This window comes from Globicephala melas, chromosome 21 (genome assembly GCF_963455315.2).
Source record: "Globicephala melas chromosome 21, mGloMel1.2, whole genome shotgun sequence".
In the NCBI taxonomy this organism is placed as follows: Eukaryota; Metazoa; Chordata; class Mammalia; order Artiodactyla; family Delphinidae; genus Globicephala; species Globicephala melas.
Window position 1 is genome coordinate 13320260 of NC_083334.1, and position 19275 is coordinate 13339534.

The 19275-nt window shown below is 38.1% G+C and overlaps 1 protein-coding gene across 3 annotated transcripts in view; it reads right to left on the reverse strand.

The window, feature by feature from the left end:
* Positions 1-19275, reverse strand: part of CFAP97 (cilia and flagella associated protein 97) — a 33561-nt gene that overhangs the window by 3808 nt on the left and 10478 nt on the right. For all 3 annotated transcript variants that reach the window (XM_030831098.2, XM_070044619.1, XM_070044620.1), the window contains exon 3: positions 6614-6882. In XM_030831098.2, the coding sequence (XP_030686958.1) occupies positions 6614-6882 (269 nt within the window). The remainder of the gene's footprint in view (positions 1-6613; positions 6883-19275) is intronic.

Below are 19275 nucleotides of genomic sequence, written 5' to 3' on the forward strand. Positions count from 1 at the left end.
AGAGTTTCTTTTGTTTGATTTTCACAGGCTTCAGTGAGAAAGGAATGTTTAAGTAGACCATATGGATGGGGGAATTGATCCATGGTTGTGTTTTATTATTTTCTTTATTGACTTAAACTTCCTCTGTAGCAAGTTGATCTTTGTTTGAAAAGAGAATGCTGTCCTGCACTAAGATTCACATTATAAAGTTAGCCTCATGAGTTTAGTCATAGGACAAGTTTTCTCTGGACAATCTTTTTTCCTTCTCCCTCAACTTAGTTTTATCTTTGTATTGTGGTATAATCCACATAAGATTTACCATTCTAACCATTTTTAAGCCTACAGTTCATCACCACCAACTGTCTCCAGAACTTGTTCTCAACTGTTATCAGCCCCCTCCCGCCCTGCTATTCTGAGGCTCCATTATCAGTGTGTTCCTGCGCGATTCCAGAGAAGCCAGAATATTGAGGGAAGAGCTATCGAGGAAAGGAGAGCAAGGGTTGTAGAATGAAAGGAGCTTGCAGACAAACGGCAGAGGCGCAGGACACAGGAAGAAGAAGCAGCCGGACCCACCCAGAGGACTCAGCCTGCCAGCTCACCTTCCTGCATGAAATGGCCTTCTTCAGTTCTGAGCCTTCAAAAGCTAGAAAAGAGTCAACTCCTCAGTGAAGTCTTACACAAGTAGAGGAACGGTTCTCTTTGCTGAGTTCAGAGTCAGGATTTATCTGTGGTTCCACCTGACTATAAAGTCTACGGTCTTTCCATAATAACATGCTGTCTTTCTCTCTTTGTAGACAGAGAAGCTGTACAATTTAGGTGCCAAGACCTACCAACTAATATAGCTCCTCCACCTGCAGTTTATAACTGAGTAAGAAACTTGCTGAGTGTCACATCATCAATGTATTTTACTGGGTAGAGAACCATTCGCTGTTTTATCTGATTATCCTATTAACTACCCATTGAGCTGTGCACGGTGGAATGGACAGCACAGAAAACTTGGTATTTTCAGTTACCTACCAATTTTGTTTTCTTGCTGGTAGAAGTCTCAATGTTTTTTAGATAAACTGCTAATTCCCTAAATTTATTCATTTGGTTGTATGTATATTTTTCTTTTACAAACTTTAAGAAAATTGCAATGCTTATTTATCAGATATAAAACATATAAAGTAATGTGATCAAAATCAATTTGGAAATAAGTTAACAATAAGGCAAAAAGTAAACCCATTCTGTAATGCTGATATGTCACTTATCAAGTTTACATGCAGAAACCTGGGGAAATAAGAGAGCAATGATTTGGTTCAGCTATCCAAATCACACGGAACCGTGCCATGTATCTGTGTGAGATATGAACACAACAAGCTCAGCAAAAGCTAAAGGAATGATTTCAGATACAAACAGCTCTTACTTGTAGAAACAATATATTGATAAAAATATGAAGGATTACAGTAGAAACCCTAACATCAAAAGTATATACATTTCAATCTAGTCATCAATTTACAACTCCTGAGTAAGACTTAAAAATGATAGGTCAAAATACTGTAACACCTGTAATTGAGTGATAAAAAAATGTAAGTTTTCTAGTCAGAAAGACCTGGATTTAAACCTTCGCTCTGCCATTGATTGTGTGACCTTGGTCAAATGACTTAATAGTGATATTAACAATGAAATAAAACTCAAAGAGTCAGTTTAGGGTACTAAATGAGATAATGCATTTAAAATGCTCAGAACAGTGCCTGGCATATAGTAAGGACTTATTAAATATTAATTGCTATCCTTAATACTGCTTTGATTATTTTCTAGTTGTTTGACACACTCTAGTATTATCTTCATAGCTAAGTTATATATTAAATGACAGGGCAGTATTTTATATTTTTTCTTATATCCATTCCAGTTTCTTACATAGCTCATAGCAGACATTAAACAAATATCTGTTTAATGGATTGAAAAATGTAAGAATGGTTACTTATATTCCCATTTATGGTTTACAAAATCTTAGAACTGCTACTCAAATCAGATTCTAATAATGAATTCGAACAGTTTGTTCAAATATCTCTGTTCTATCTAAGAAGTATCATTCTTTTTCGAAAGAAAATTAACCCAGCCTGAATCCTGTCTTCTGAGGTGGAAAGGTTAAAACAAATGAATGGACAAACAGTGAGTTAATGATTTCTGCAGCTGCCGGCAGAGGAGAGTTGCTTTATTGTTTCTAAAGTGAAAAAGCAAAGACCCCGAAGGACATTAAAGAGTAACAAGTGTCCTACAGTCTGGGACAATCACGACTGTTCTACATATTTGTCTATAGCTGGAGTTGTATTCAGTTATCGTTAGCTTGCTTTCTTCTATGGAAGGAGATAATAGACAATAAGCAGAGGAGGAAAACCAAAGCGAGTGAACTGTAAATTATTTCAAGACCTTGGAACAAAGGTACTGACTAATCCACAGATAATACTCATACTTGGTATGAGATTTGCTTTAAAACTTCATCTTTGTGACAACATATCACTCTCTAATAGTTTTCACATCTATCTAACATTACCTCCCTAAACCAGCAGACAAAGAACAGAAGAGGGAGGAAGGATTTTATTGCTCATCTAATGTTTTTAAGACTGGTTTGAATTTTATAAATTTACATTGGGTTGGCCAAAAAGTTCGTTTGGGTTTTTCTGTAAGCTGTTACAAAAGCCCGAACTAATTTTTTGGCCAACCCCATACATGCGTTACTTTTACTTTAAAAATAATATTTTAACACAGTAACTCATGAGTGGAAAGATTATGGTTTACTTTATTAAATTACTCCTCTCCCCACCCCCTTTTCACAGCTCAGGAAACTGACGGACATACATTTAAGAGCATGAAATAGCCTCATTATTTTTAGAGTAAGGTGAAACTATATCCTCACTGACCCCTTCTCCTTCTGCTAAGGTTATTCTTGCACTCTTTCATAAAAACAGAATTCATATTATGTCCAAATGAATATAAAGAGACATGGTTTAACAAGAATATTTCAAAATTCATGAATTAAAAAATTTGTTCCCTTTTGAAATAATGAAGTTCTAATATAATTGAGTCTATATGTAGCAAGCACGCCCTCTACTGGATAGAGGGCTCTCCTTTTCTACCTCTTCTGCACAGCACTACTTCGTCTCAAGTCTAACAGCCTCTGGATTACTAAGGAACTAATTTGAGAGTACTGGAACAGAACTACTTTAGTCATCATGCCTGTTAGCCATCTGAACTGGCCTCTATCACTGGAGATGGAGCAAAGGAAGGATTATAAATCATGAAAATTATAAAGTAATGGACCCTGCTTGTGCAGTACACCTGACACAAAAGTGCTGTATGAGCACGTCTGTACCCATGCATGTGTGTTTTGACTACGAACAGTTTAGCAAACAGGTTAAAAAGTATATCATCTCACCCTGAGGAACTATTAGAGCCAATGTGGCTCTAAATAAGGATTTGGTAGGTGGCTGCTTATATAATAAATACACAAAAAGTGATAGTTTACAAAAGTAACCAATTAGAAAATGTAATGAAAAATTTCATGGCAATAGCATAAAAATATACAGTTTTAAAAAAAACTATAAAACCTTACTAAGGTAGAGTATAAGAAGGCTTGAGTAAATGGAAAGACATACCATATTTCTAGATAGGAAGGTAATATTTTAAGAGTGCCAAACACTCTGCAATTAAAATGTAAAGTCAACACAATTCCAACAAAAATTTAATTAAAAAACTTTTTATAAAGAAAAAAGTCAGTCAGTATGAAGAATAAATGCAAAGGAATAGCCAAGAAAAAATTTTAAAAGGTATAGAATTAGTTTTATTTTGGTATAGACGGTGAAGAGTTAAGCATAAATCTGGAAGATTATTTTTCCTTACAATAACGTAACAATATTTTATAATAAATTATGTTTATTTTCCTGTTTAGCTTTAAGCTACTTTTTCCACTTATGAATTAAGCTTTTGTTTCGGAGCTGCACTGCCCAAAGCCACAAGCCATATGTAGCCACAGAGCATTTAAAATGTGGCTGGTCCAAATTGAGATGTGCTCTAAGCATAAAATATACAACGGATTTCAAAGACTTAGTACCAAAAAAAGGTAAAATCTCAATTTTTTATATTGCTTAACATGTTAAAAAGAAATATTTTTTATTTAGTCAGTTAAAATATTATAGCAGAATAATTTCACCTGTTTCTTTGAACTTTCTAACGTGGCTACTAGAAAAATTTAAATTATACATGTGGTTCACATTATATTCTACTGTCCTAGAGTATAACAAATAAGACCTTACTATGAAATGGAGAAAAATATTGCTCACATATACATATTACTAAGCATACAAAGTAAAAAGAATAAAATAGTGGTAATTTTTCACTGTTTATTAAAACAGTTGAGATGTACCACTGATATGGGGGATGATAAAAGCTGTAAACAGAAGCTGCTTAACAGTTTTCATCCTGTTCATACCAGTAAAGCCTCTAGACAGTATGGCTTCAGCTTCTCAAAAGTAAACCCAAGTTCCTCAAAAAGATAAACACAGAATTACCATATGACCCAGCAATTCCACTCTTAGGTATGCACCCAAAGGAACTGAAAGCAGGGACCTGAACAGATACTTGTAGTCAGTGTTCCCGTGCAGCATTACTCACAGTAGCCAAAATGTGGAAACAACCCAAGTGTCCACCATCAGATGAATGGGGAATCAAAATGCGGCACATACATATATGGAATATTATTCAGCCACAAAAAGGAATGAAGTTCTGATACAGGATACAACATGGATAAACCTCAAAAACATGCTAAGGGAAATAAGCCAGACACAAAATGACAAATATTCCATTATTCCACTTATATGAAATATCTAGAATAGGCAGATTTATAGACAGAAGGTAGATTAGAGGTTACCAAGGGCTGAGGAGAAGGGAGAACGGAGTGTTATTGTTTGGTACAGAGTTTCTGTATGGAGTGATCAAAAAAGTTTTGGAAATAAGTAGTAGTGATGGTTGCCCAACATTGTGAATGTAATTAATGCCACTGAACCAATCACTTAAAAACAAAATGGCAAATTTTATGTTACGTATATTTTACTACAACTTATGAATTGTACACTTTAAATGAGTATGGCATGTGAATTATATCTCAAAAAAGCTGTTAAAAAAAAGTAACCCCAAAGCTAGGTAACCGGGACATGATTCTGCCACCTGCTAGCTGTTTAACCTTGAGGAAGTCCCTGCGCCCTACTCAGTGTCTCGTTTTCTCCTCCACAACAACAGTAAGTGTGTCTTTAGGTTGCTACGAGGATTAAATGACCTAAAATTGTAAAACAGTATGCACTATGCAACTGCTTGTTAAATAAAACAAGACTCCAGAGCCATGTGGGAGAGTGAAAATAAGGTAAAACCAGATGTTCGTGACACACACTAATTCCAAATTTTTTAAAATCATGAATGAATCTTGAAACTGCCAGAGTGACGTGCAGGAAGTTATCATGTAGCTCACTACCCACCAACCTCACTTCAACTCGTTTTGCTGTTACCTACTTCCTGCCACATTCAGGGTGACTCTCCTAAAGGGCCCAAGAGTACTATTTTTGTAAATATACCAACCCAGCTCGCCAACTCCTGGTGCTAGTGATGGTAACAAAGAAATTCACAGGAGTTGTTACTCTTGCAAGTTCAGGTTAAGTACATAGTCAAATAGAACTGTACTGATGACGAAACATAATGAGGGTGAATTTTGCTAATTATTCTAGTAATTTTAATAATAGCTTTACCAATTATTTTAGCTCTGAATGTATGTGCTCATTAAGGGTCTAATTTTAGTTTAAGATGCTACGTGGGTTTAAAATCTTGGCTTAGCCACTTCCTTACCAGCTCCTTGTCCATGGATTAATTATTTAACCCTTTTAGGTCTCAATTATTCCATTTGTAAGATGTGGATAAAAATAAAGTACCTACCTGAAAGAATTATTGTCAGGATTCAATAAGCTAATATTTAGAAGACACTTAGAACAACGCCCAGCATTAAAGAGCTCAATAAATATCATCAATTACTATGAACTGCATTTTATAAAGAAAATGATATGCTATGAATAAATAGGTTTTAATGTGAAGATTTTCAACAGTTTCCATATATATTCCTTAGGACATCAAAGCGTACTTATATGGTTTTTAACAATCAATGTCTTTCATACATTCAAGCAGCAGGGCAACAAATTTGACCTCTCTGAGAATGTATTTATTATTTAAAATAAATGATATTTAAATTATTTTAGCTTTCGAGGATAAAATGAAGTGAAATAGATTTAGCTCTCCAGAAGAGACATGTATCTCACCCTTGGACACCATTTCCTGTACTACTATAGTGATTCCACAGATATAGTCAAATAAATAATGGAGCTTTCAGTATTTTCATTTAATATTCCCTTAAAATATAGTTTCCTGGATAAAAAAGCATACATTGTACCTTCCAGGCTCATAGCTCATCATGTATTTCAGGCCATACGTATCTATTCCTACTTTTATATATGTAAGTTAGAAAATTTCGCTGTATTGGGTTTCCTGAAAGTTGGACTAACAAATCAGTACAAATGCATTTTCTTTGATGACTAAAAAAATCTCAGTTACTTACCAAATTTTCTCTTTCAATCCTTTGTTGTTCCCTCTGTCTGTTGAGAGCACTATGATATAACCTAGGTGGAGGACCAGTCGATCTTCTTGGAATCGTACTTTTGCTTCCTGGTTTTTCAGCCTGTCTCGACAGTTCTTTCAAAAGCCTCTGATTTTCCCGATCAATCTGTCTCACCTCCTCTCTTGTGAAAGAGTAGTTTTTCCTAGGTGCTACTGAAGGCTGATCAAAGTGATGTTTTTGTGGTCCCTTTTTATCTAATTGCAGAAAAGCTACAGAAGTGAGCAAAAAAAGGGAAAATGGCTAAACAAAGTAGCACAGAAATATGATGGTATATGCTTTAGCTCCTATAAATGGAAACAATTACATTAAGTCATGAAAAGGGATGTATGAAATAATGCCAGTGACATCCAGACTACAACTGGGTAGAAAAAAACTCAGAGGCAGCTTAGAGTTTTCTGCTCGTTGGGTTCTTTGGGAATAAAATGCTAATATAAAACCATGAAGATATTTTAATGAGAAATGTTCATGGCACTGGTTGTACACTGCTGGTATAATTTATGGAAAATGCCTTTGTCACATTCGTTTTATGTTCTCCTAAGGCAGTTTAAAAGTTAGAAACCTCTGGTGGAGTGTACTGACGCAATACTTAGTTGAGATGGTTCTTACTGGTTGGAGGGTATACTTCAAAAAATAAAATGTCCTCAGCAATGCAAACAATGGCCAGAAAATGGCAAAAGCAAACCCATAATATTCTGAAACCTTCAACTTAACCTGAAAATATTTTACTACACAAGATTTATGACCTTAATATTCGCATTAAAACAAACACTTGTATAAAAGTCAAACTTTTATTCCTGACTAAACAAAAGCCAAATAAATACATTATATAAAAGGAGTTTTTAACAAAGAAAAATATTTTCCATACTATGATTATCAAATGAAGCTTTTATCAACATGCTAAATTCTTAAATTTTCATTATTATAACAATTTTCAGTAAGCACAATTATTACTAAACATTTGTCAGAAGTTTCTAAAAATATTAAGCTGGCTCAGTGTTTCGGCTTAAGTCTGTGCTAAAAATGAATACATTATATCAGATTAACAGAATGGTACATTTGTTTTGTTTTAACAATATTTTTTTAGAGTAACCATTATTTGTTTTTATTAGAGTGTAGCTTTATGTAAACTCTTTTACTTCCTTAGTATTTTATACTGTTAAAAGCACAGTGCTGTAAGGTAAAGAGGCATTTTAAACTCCATTTAAAAAATGTGACTGGTGCAAAAAAGTTAAATCCTTTGAGCAAAGTCACAAAAACTGTAAATCTACCTCCCAAAGCTTAAACTGAACACTATCAAAGATTACAGAAACTTTAAAAAAAATGAGTAACAGTGGCTTCCTGAGGGGAAAACTTAGGAAATTAGTGGTTGGTAGTTTGTTGAAAACCATACCACACTAATGACAAAACCTGAATAGGAACCCATTTAGAAAGATATATATGGGGTTCAAGATGGCGGAGTAGAAGGATGTGCGCTCACTCCCTCTTGCGAGAGCACCAGAATCACAACTGACTGCTGAACAGTCATCGACAGGAAGACACTGGAACTCAACAAAAAAGATACCCCACATCCAAAGACAAAGGAGAAGACCTAATGAGACGGTAGAGGGGCACAATCACAATCAAATCAAATCCCATAACCGCTGGGTGGGTGACTCACAAACTGGAGAACACTTATACCACAGAAGTCCACCCACTGGCGTGAAGGTTCTGAGCCCCACGTCAGGCTTCCCAATCTGGGGGATCTGGCAATAGGAGGAGGAATTCCCAGAGAATCAGACATGGAAGGCTAGCGGGATTTGACTGCAGGACTTCAACAGGACGGGGAAACAGAGACTCCACTCTTGGAGGGCACACACAAAGTAGTGTGCACATTAGGACCCATGAGGAAGGAGCAGTGATCCCACTAGAGACTGAGCCAGACCTACCTGCTAGTGTTGGAGGGTCTCCCGCAGAGGCGGGGGGTGGCTGTGGCTCACCGTGGGGACAAGGACACTGGCAGCAGAAGCTCTGGGAAGTATTCCTTGGCGTGAGCCCTCCCAGAGTCCAACATTAGACCCACCAAAGAGCACATAGGCTCCAGTGCTGGGTCGCCTCAGGCCAAACAACCAACAGGGAGGGAACTCAGCCCCACCCATCAGCAGACAAGCAGATTAAAGTTTTACTGAGCTCTGCCCACCAGAGCAACACCCAGCTCTACCCACCACCAGTCCCTCCCATCAGGAAACTTGCACAATCCTGTAAGATAGACTCATCCACCAGAGGGCAGACAGCAGAAGCAAGAAGAACTACAATCCTGCAGCCTGTGGAACGAAAACTACTTCACAGAAAGATAGACAAGATGAAAAGGCAGAGGGCTATGTACGAGATGAAGGAACAAGAGAAAATCCCAGACAATCAACTAAATGAAGTCGCGATAGGCAACTTTCCAGAAAAAGGATTCAGAATAATGATAGTGAAGATGATCCAGGACCTCAGAAAAAGAATGGAGGCAAAGATCAAGAAGATGCAAGAAATGTTTAACAAAGACCTAGAAGAATTAAAGAACAAACACCTAGAAGAATTAAAGAACGAACAGAGATGAACAATACAATAACTGAAATGAAAAATACACTAGAAAAAATCAATAGCAGAATAACTGAGGCAGAAGAACAGATAAGTGACCTGGAAGACAGAATGGTGGAAATCACTGCTGTGGAACAGAATAGAGAAAAAAGAATTAAAAGAAATGAAGACAGCCTAAGAGACCTCTGGGACAACATTAAACACACCAACATTCTCACTAGAGGGGTCCCAGAGGGAGAAGAGACAGAGAAAGGACCTGAGAAAATATTTGAAGAGATTATAGTCAAAAAAATTTCCCTAACATGGGAAAGGAAATAGCCACCCAAGTCTGGGAAGCGCAGAGAGTCCCAGGCAGGATAAACCCAAGGAGAAACATGCCGAGACACATAGTAAGCAAACTGACAAAAATTAAAGACAAAGCAAAATTATTAAAAGCAACAAGGGAAAAATGACAAATAACATACAAGGGAATCCCCATAAGGTTAACAGCTGATTTCTCAGCAGAAACTCTACAAGCCAGAAGGGAGTGGCATGATATTGGGAGACTGGGATTGAAATGTATACACTGATGTGTATAAAGTGGATGACTAATAAGAACCTGCTGTATAAAAAATATATAAAATAAAAAGATATATTTGTACTATATATAATTGAAGTATCTTCTTCCAAGAAATATCCATTTTGTAGAATTTAATAAGGTTTCTTGATTAATTTAGCCATTTATGAGAGGCTTTAAAATTAAATTCTAGAGGGAATTAAAAGTAAGCTATTTTCCTAATATCATTTTTAAAAAGGTTTTAAAAATAAAAGAAGGCAATAGCTAAAAAATAAAATAAAACAAGAATTTCAGTCTAATTCATTTAAAAAGATAGCATTCTAACTCTCCTTGATGGAGAAGTATATGTTGGATGTTATTTAGTGACACCAGGTATCACTAGCACATTTTTCTAAAGTGGCTGCTGTGTGCTTCAGCACATGGCAACCTCCAATATATAATCCATTGTCTTTCCAATTAAGATCTAAAAAAAGTTAACTTGAATAAACTTTCAGGGATACAAACATATTTATATAAATATGTACATATTTAAAGTCACACATTTAGCAGAAACTAACACACCATTGTAAAGCAATTATACCCCAATAAAGATGTTAAAAAAAAAAAAAAGTCACACATTTAAGAAATATTGCTTTTTCCTAATTTTCTTTAATGAAACAATTTTGCTCAAACTCTTTACAGTATTTCAATATGTCCATCATAGCTAGAGCCACTTCTTGATTCATCTAACTACTGGAAGTACCAGCTTAACTTGCACCTAAGCTAATTGAGATATGACAGCATTTAAATATGTTATGTGTAATGTTATTAATGGAAAATTTATCCCAAGCCATATTAAGTCCTTATTCACATAATATTAGTTCTTAAAAAAAATCCATCCTGTAGGCATATTCATGATCCCTATTTAAAAAAATCAATGGTATTTGCTTTTTAAAATGATTTTTAAAGGTTTAAAAAAAATCCAACTCTTATAATTGAGAGGTGACAATTCAAGGAATAATAACTAAGTTTACTAAGCTTCTTTGTCTTCTTTATGAACATCTTGTCAGATGAGAACTTCTGTGACATTCTTCTGGTCTCCTTCCTTTGCATCTCGGCAGGCCTGTGATGGCGTGGACCAACACAATATAGCCCAAGGCTCAGCAAAAACGGAGACAGACACAGGCCACCCCCCCCACCCCTTGTTGGCTGGCCCAGGGGCCCAAGCACAAGGATTCCAGCATCCTGGAAGTATCAATGGTTTATTTTACCACAATAATAAGACAGGATAGAAAGAGATGAACTAAAAAAAGGAATGGGGGGGGCTTCCCTAATGGCGCAGTGGTTAAGAATCCTCCTGCCAATGGAGGGGACACGGGTTCGAGCCCTGGTCCAGGAAGATCCCATATGCCATGGAGCAACTAAGCCCGTGCGCCACAACTACTGAGCCCGCGCTCTAGAGCCCGCGAGCCACAACTACTGAAGCCTGCGAGCCACAACTACTGAAGCCCGCGTGCCTAGAGCCTGTGCTCTGCAACAAGAGAAGCCACCGCAATGAGAAGCCCACGCACCGCAACAAAGAGTAGCCCCCGCTCGCCGCAACTAGAGAAAGCCCGCGCATAGCAACAAAGACCCAACGCAGCCAAAAATAAATACATAAATTAATTAATTTTAAAAAATGGAATTGGTCACTTTTCAAGCAAAATTTAGACAGAATATAAGAGTCAGGACTTTTGGGATTCAAAAGTATAATTACTACTTCAGCTTCCTAGTCTCTCCCGGCAGAAGATTTTCAAAGTACTCGAGCTATAACCGAGGAACCACGCCCGAGGAGCCACAGCCGCACCTGGACTCGATTTAAACCCTGGATCTCCAGGTTGGAGGATGTATTTGGAAAGGGGGAACATTTTTGCACTGGGGAGGAATGTAAATCAGTGTATGGCCAGAGGCTGGACTGAAGAGGTTTTGAAACATGTCCATGTTATTTGACACTCCTCCCATTAAGGAGCGTCTATGCCCTGGGAAGGTTTATAACCATTTAAACCAATAGAACATGGAAGAAATGATGCTATGTGACTTCCAAGGCTAGGTCATAAAAGGTGATGAGGTTTGTGCCTTGTTTCCTGGAACACTGTCCTTGGAGCCCTGAGCCAGCTGCGCTGAGGCTGCGGTATGTGAAGAAGCCAGGCCACGAGGAGAGGCCACCCGTGGGTCCTCCACTCAGCAGCCCTGGTCTTCAAGTCACCCCAAGCCCAGATATCTGACGTGTGAGTAAACCAGCACTCAGATGATTCCAGACCCCCAGCTGTCAAGTCACTCCTGCCTTTGAGTCTCTCCATACCCTAAATGTTGGGGTGATTTGCTATGTAGCAACAGAAACCGATATTTCATCACTTAAAAATTTTTTCTGTGTGATAGACAAACAAAATACCCATGGCCAAGAGCAGTCTACAAGCAGGTAGTTTATGCTTTTTTTGTTTTTTGTTTTTTGGTCTAACTGATTTGGTCTAACCAATTTGATCATCTAGTTCTGCTTTGCTTTTATTATACATTTTAAATCAATGGCTATTAAATCTTTTTAGCATATTTGGTCAGTTTATTAATGTAAAACACTCTTCTTTGTCCCTTTCAGTAATTTTCACATCCTGAATGCTATTCTGTGTACTACTAAGATTGATATTTCTATTTTCTCCTTGTTACCTGTTTGGCATATCAAAGCTCATTCCTCCTATACTTTTTAAAATATCTTTGCAGGTTGGATTTGATTAAAAAATTTTAACCCCCTCTGATATTATCTTCTGATAAAACCATTTACTTATATTGTTTGATCTCTTTTCTCACAATTTTATTTCTTTAAAAAATGCTTTTTTGGTTATTTCTTCTTTTTTCCCCATTTTTCCCCCTTTTGGAAGACTATGATAAATTTTTTTTTCTCTAATTGACTACAAATGCTATATTCTAATTCCATTCTTCTGGAATAGAAGTTCTTAAACTTCTTGGTCTCAGGACCCTTTCATTACATCTAAAGATTATTGGGGACCCCAAAGAATGTTTATGTGGATTACATCTATCAATATTTATCATGTTAGAAGTTAAAAGGGAAAATTTTAAGGTATTAATTCGTCTGAAAATAACAATAAACCAGTGATATGTGAACATCACATTTTTATAAAAAAGGTTAGTGAGAAGAGTAGCAGAGTTGAACATTTCTGCAAATATTTTAATGCCTGCCTTAATAGAAGACAGCTGGATTCTCATATCTGCTTCTGCACTCACTCTGTTGTGCTGTCATTGTCATGTAGCCCCTGGAAAGCTCCACACGTGACAGGAGAGAGTGAAAAGCAAATCATGCCTTCGCTTTACGAGTGAAAATAGTTCTGTCCTTGCAGATCCTCTCTAAAATCGTTGAGCTTGCTCCTTTAACACTGTTTCAGGCATTAGGTTCTTCACACGAGCATGGTGCCTCTGTTGATTTGAGCTTTTATCAAACCTTCGGTAGTATCTGGTGGTGGGCCGAGGGTATCTGAGATTTCCTGCCTGCCTATCTGAACCCTGTCTGCTGCAGCCTGCCAGCAAAGACAAACAACGTGCTGCCAAGGGATGTGCCAGCAGCCACTAGTCCCAGTGTGGGCATCCTCTTTCTTACCGAGGGTAACGGGGGCTGTATCTTCCCCTTGAATACCATACTGTTTCATTTCCTCCTATGTTGCTATCAGTTTAGCAATAGGTCTGACAGGTTTCTCTGCTCATCAATGCTTCCTTATCCCGTTTCTTTCTCTTATATTAGTTTTCTTTCTCTTATATTAGTTTTTCTTCCCAGGATACACCCTCTAATAATGAATCTAATTATTTCCTACAGAATCTAGGTGGTAAAATCGGAAGTGGTGCATTTCTAAACCATCTCTGTTTCGCCCTCCAGATTCTTCCTAAACTGACCTCATTTTACCGTTACAAAGGATGAAAGGTACTTTAAAATCTAGTCATGTCAACTTCACTGCTCTCCAAACAGGAGCCATTCATGCCATAAGCCAATGCCTAACTTTGGTTTCCTCCACTACTCCACTTTCCAATGCCCTCTCTGCCTATTCAGGGATAAACAGCCCAAGGCCAAAGAACTAATTCCAATCATACCCTTTCGACATTTGCACAGCAAAGGAAGGCTGGGGATGGGAGTGGGAAGTCCCCCCAAAGTAAGATGTCTAATAATTCTAGTCTCCACTGACTTTCCCTTCTCACATTCTCACAGAACCCCAGAATCCTGTATTTAATTCGGACCTTAGCAACCTATATCAACTACCCCCATCTTACAAATGAAGAAACTAGGGCACAGAAAAGTTACTGCTTGTCTATGGTCATGTGGATGACACCCAGAAGCCTAAAAGTTGCTCTTTTTAAGTCTTTATTGAATTTGTTACAATATTGCTTCTGTTTTATTTATTTTTAAAATTAATTGATTTTTGGCTGCGGTTGGGTCTTTGTTGCTGTGTGCGAGCTTTCTCTAGTTGCAGCGAGCAGGGGCTACTCTTCGTTGCGGTGCGTGGGCCTCTCATTGAGGTGGCTTCTCTTGTGTGGAGCACGGGCTCTAGGCGCACGGGCTCAGTAGTTGTAGCACATGGGCTCAGTAGTTGTGGCTCGTAGGCTCTAGAGCGCAGGTTCACTAGTTGTGGCACACGGGCTTAGCTGCTCCGTGGCATGTGGGATCTTCCAGGACCAGGGCTCGAACCCGTGCCCCTGGAATTGGCAGGTGGATTCTTAAACACTGCACCACCAGGAAAGTCCCTACGTTTTGGTGTTTTTGGCCCCGAGGCATGTGGGATCTTAGCTCCCTGACCAGGGATCAAACCCACACCCCCTGCATTGGAAGGAGAAGTCTTAACCACTGGACCACCAGGGAAGCCCCAGCCTAAAAGGTTCTGATTCCGCTTTCAGAATTTTCTTCACCCCTCTGTGTGAGTATTCAAGTTCAACACTGTTTCATTATCCCATGGCCTATAATTGGGACACTTGATTTTATGTTCTTTTATTATTAACTTTTCTTTCACAGGTTTAATATTTTTTCGTTTGAACTCACAAACTTATTAACAAAACATTTTTAAACCAATAAATAATGTTAACACTGTTAGCTAATAGAGGCATCCCTATCTAAAGTCTCGCCCAATATTTGCTGTAATAGCTTGCAAAATATTTACCTCAGAATTCACTATCTGAATGAATGAAGTGTTTTACTGTAGCTGTACTTGAGCTAGTGAGAATGTTTAAACTGAGAGGCTGCAGAGCATGCTGTGTTCCTACTCAGCTGTTCTCTGATGGGATCACAGGTCCTGCTCATACTTTTTAAAATGTGTTACCATTATCACTATCATCTTCCTCTCATTAAGTGAATTTAACTTCCCAGGAAGTGGAAAAGGCTGTGAAGAAATTAGGTGAGCCAAGGAGACCTAAAAGGCCCACAGAGTGGGGTAAATGTTGGAAGTAATAAGGCTTATTGAGATATGAGTGCAGAGGGGCATAGCTTGGCCAGGCACACATCGCATCTGACATGTCCGTGGAAACTGGACATGTGAAAACTTAATGAAAGAAATGAAGAAAACTTAATGAAAATATTCTTGGATCTGAAAAGCTTCACTGGGTAAACCGAGAATGAAAAATAATTTGAAAAATCTAAAGAAATACCTTATGCAATAGACTGATCTCCATAATTAATATTTAAAATACTTTACTACTATAAAGAATCTTTGGTGGTTTATTACTGACTCCAATAACAGATGTATCAACGGGCAAAACGCTGCTTTGTCCCTGTGCCTGTAGAAGCCCTGAATACCGCCTACTGGCAGGTCACTGCGATCAGGGCTCCCTACGGTGCAGCAGTATGAATAAAGCTTTCCTTTTACATTTTAGCTCAGTTTCTGGGTTAAACCAGTGTTTGAGTGTTTCAATTATATTTGGGAAACGGATAAGGGATTTGGGGTGGATTATCATTTTTCCAACTTAAAACTTAAAAATATATAGGCTTTCTGTATCTAAAAAGTTTCAGAAATGGACTAGCTAAGAGTTTTAATTATTTTCAATGGGACCAGGTAGTTTTTTTAATGTCTTGATACTCAGACTAGGGTCCTTGAATCAGCAGCATTGGTATCACCATTGGGCTGGCTAGAAATGTAGCTCCTTGGATTCTACTCTAGATTAACTGAACCTGAATCTGCATTTTAACAGGATCCCCAAGTGATTTGTATGTATATTGAAGTTTGAGAAGCTCTGGCCTAGTAGATAAAGCTGGCTGCCCAATTAGCATATATTCCTACTGTTGGGGTTCTGGGCAGATCACCCCCAAACATGCCAAAGTGCCATATTGATGATTTTGAATTAAAGTTACTTAAGAAAAAGCTGGTGCAGGAATGACACTTTGACCCTCCTGTCTCTCTGAAAACAAGAACTGAATCTCTCAATGTGAAAGGTGCCCTCCCTGTACCAGGAGGGAGAGAGCCAATCTTATCACCAGTGATAGGGAACCTAGGACCAAGAAGGCTGCATAAACAAGCCTTGTTCTTCTTTGCTGATTTACTACTCCAAGCCCAATCCCTGTTAAGATTCTTCACTAATTAAAAACCCAAACCTAAGTTTCTTTGTCCTGTCAATTCCTCACAAAATTTATTGTTTGTCTATAAAGTATGAAAGCTGCCTGCCTTGCTTACTTCTTAGCTCCTATTTCTCTGAGACCTCCGTAAGTACGATTTAAATTTATTTTTTTCCACTGTTAATGTTTTGTCTCAATTTAATTTTTAGGCCAGCCAAAAGAACTCAAGAAGGAGAAGGGGAAAATTTTCTCCTCCCTGACACTACTTTCCCCTCCTTCTTACTTATTAACACATCCTGATTTTTAATTTTTTTTAAATTTTTTTTAAGACAGCTAGCTCCTCCCCATGAAGCTATGTCCTTAAGAGGAAGTTGACCTCCCTCTCCGGACTCCCAACCCTGACTCCAGAGTGAGTTTACTGGCCTGGAATAATCCCATTCCCCTTGCCAGTCACTGTTTCAGGAATGGGAGTGTAACTCAGTTCTGAGCAATGAGACATAAGTGGAAGTCAGTTCAAGGTTCCTCCACTCTAAGAGAGCCAGACGTAGAGGCAGCTTCCATTTCTCTGGACACTGTCATGTCTGCATGTGGATCGTAAAAGTTGCTGCAGACATCTCTTGGTAGCCTAAGGATGAAGCCAACACTAGGGCTGGGGGAATACAGTGACAGAACCTGGGTCCCTGAGGACATTTTTAAGCCACTGAGTCAGTCAACCCTCAAGCTGGTCTATCTCTGGACTTTTTGTTATGTGAGAAACATTGTTTCATTAGGAATTTCTGTTTCTTACATCCAAAATCACCCTAAATAATACAAAGAGATAATCATTGATGGTACTGAACAAAAAGCTCAGATATCACAGACTATTTTCCATTAGATGGTTTTTTTTAAAACCTGACAATTCCAAAAGGGTCAAATGTTTTCTCCCTAAAGCAAGATAAGATTTTTATTGGCTGTGTCCTCTCTCATTCCTAGAATGGAGTGATGCTTATAATTTGTGGAATCAAACAGTACTTATAAGAATAAAAAAATGGAACAGTGAGCCCTTAAAATGAACCTACAAGTCATATTATACATTTTCATTTATCTTCTGTAACGTTTATTTTCAATATACTTACTTTTCTAATCTAAGAAAATTTTGTAAGATACTTTATAATGCCAAACGTTTGGCTGCTACTTTTAAACACATATAAATCACAGTAGAAATTATTAAGAACAATGTAGCAATAGACATTTGACACAGAAGAAACAGCAAATATATTAAGATGCATATTATTAATACAAAACATTAGGAGCAGTCTGCATTATCACATCAGATAGATTTTTATGCTTTAATTTCTTTTTTAATTTTTATTTATTTATTTTTTTGCAGCACGTGGGCCTCTCACCGTTGTGGCCTCTCCCGTCGCGGAGCACAGGCTCCAGACGCGCAGGCTCAGCGGCCATGGCTCACGGGCCCAGCCGCTCCGCGGCATGTGGGATCTTCCCAGACCGGGGCACGAACCTGTGTCCCCTGCATCAGCAGGCGGAATCTCAATCACTGCGCCACCAGGGAAGCCCCTTTATGGTTTAATTTCAACTACCTTCCAATTTTTTGCATTACAAATATGATTTTAAGAAACCTGTCACTTCAAGAAAAACAACTGACAGTATCTGTTGGCAATCATAAAATCTGAGCATTTTAGCAAAAATTAGAATTTTTGATAAACCTGAGTTTGATAGCTTCCCAAGAGCTTTCTAGTGAGATTGGTAGTGATATTAACAACTGTGATTTCTGTATGGTGTACTATGAAATATGTCAACATTTACATGCTCAGTGAACCAACATTTTCCAAATAACCTGTATATCATGTTACAAAACCATGCAAGGGCAAACAATACGTTCAAAATGTAAGACGGAGCAATAAATTCTAATGTAATGGACTACAAATTAACATCAGTTTCAAATTGTACATTGCAACTAACATTTAAGAAACTACTACTTGTGGAGTCTTGGTGTGGTATCAAAAAAATATCTAAAATTAACGGAAAAGGCCATTAAAACGCTCCATTTCCAGTTATATATACTTGTAAAGCCAGATTTTCTTCATATACTTCAACCAAAACAATATATCACAATAGCTGTATGCAGAGGCTGACATGAGAATCCAGCTATTGCCAGGCATTAGAAACTAGCAAAAATCACTAACTTTTCTGGAACTATAGTTATGTTGTATAGAACACGTTACTTATATTAATACATAATGGGTTTACTATTACTTTTTTTTTTTTCAGTACGCAGGCCTCTCACTGTTGCGGCCTCTCCCGTTGCGGAGCACAGGCTCCGGACGCGCAGGCTCAGCGGCCATGGCTCACGGGCCCAGCCGCTCCGCGGCATGTGGGATCGTCCCGGACCGGGGCACGAACCCGTGTCCCCTGCATCAGCAGGCAGACTCTCAACCACTGCGCCACCAGGCAAGCCCCCACTATTACTATTCTTAAATGAAGTAATAAATATTTTTTAAACTTCTGATTTAATTTCTAATATGGTAAATATTTATATAGATATAACCCACTAAACAAAAGCTTCCTGGGGTCCTCAATAATCTCTAAAAGAGTGCTTTTAGTCTTAAGGTCAAAAAGTTTGAAAACTGTTACGCTAGAGCACTGGGACTGATGCTGGAGATCCGGAAGAGATGAAGACAGAGGCAGCCCTCAACCTGACGAATTATCAACCCAATTTGTCATACACCTGATCTTACAGACTGCAAAGTGGCCATTACAATTATTTTTTAAGTGAAAATTGTTACACTGAATGGCTTGATAAAAAATTAGAGATATTGGGGCTTCCCTGGTGGTGCAGTGGTTGAGGGTCCGCCTGCCGATGCAGGGGACACGGGTTCGTGCCCTGGTCCGGGAAGATCCCACATGCCGCGGAGCGGCTGGGCCCGTAAG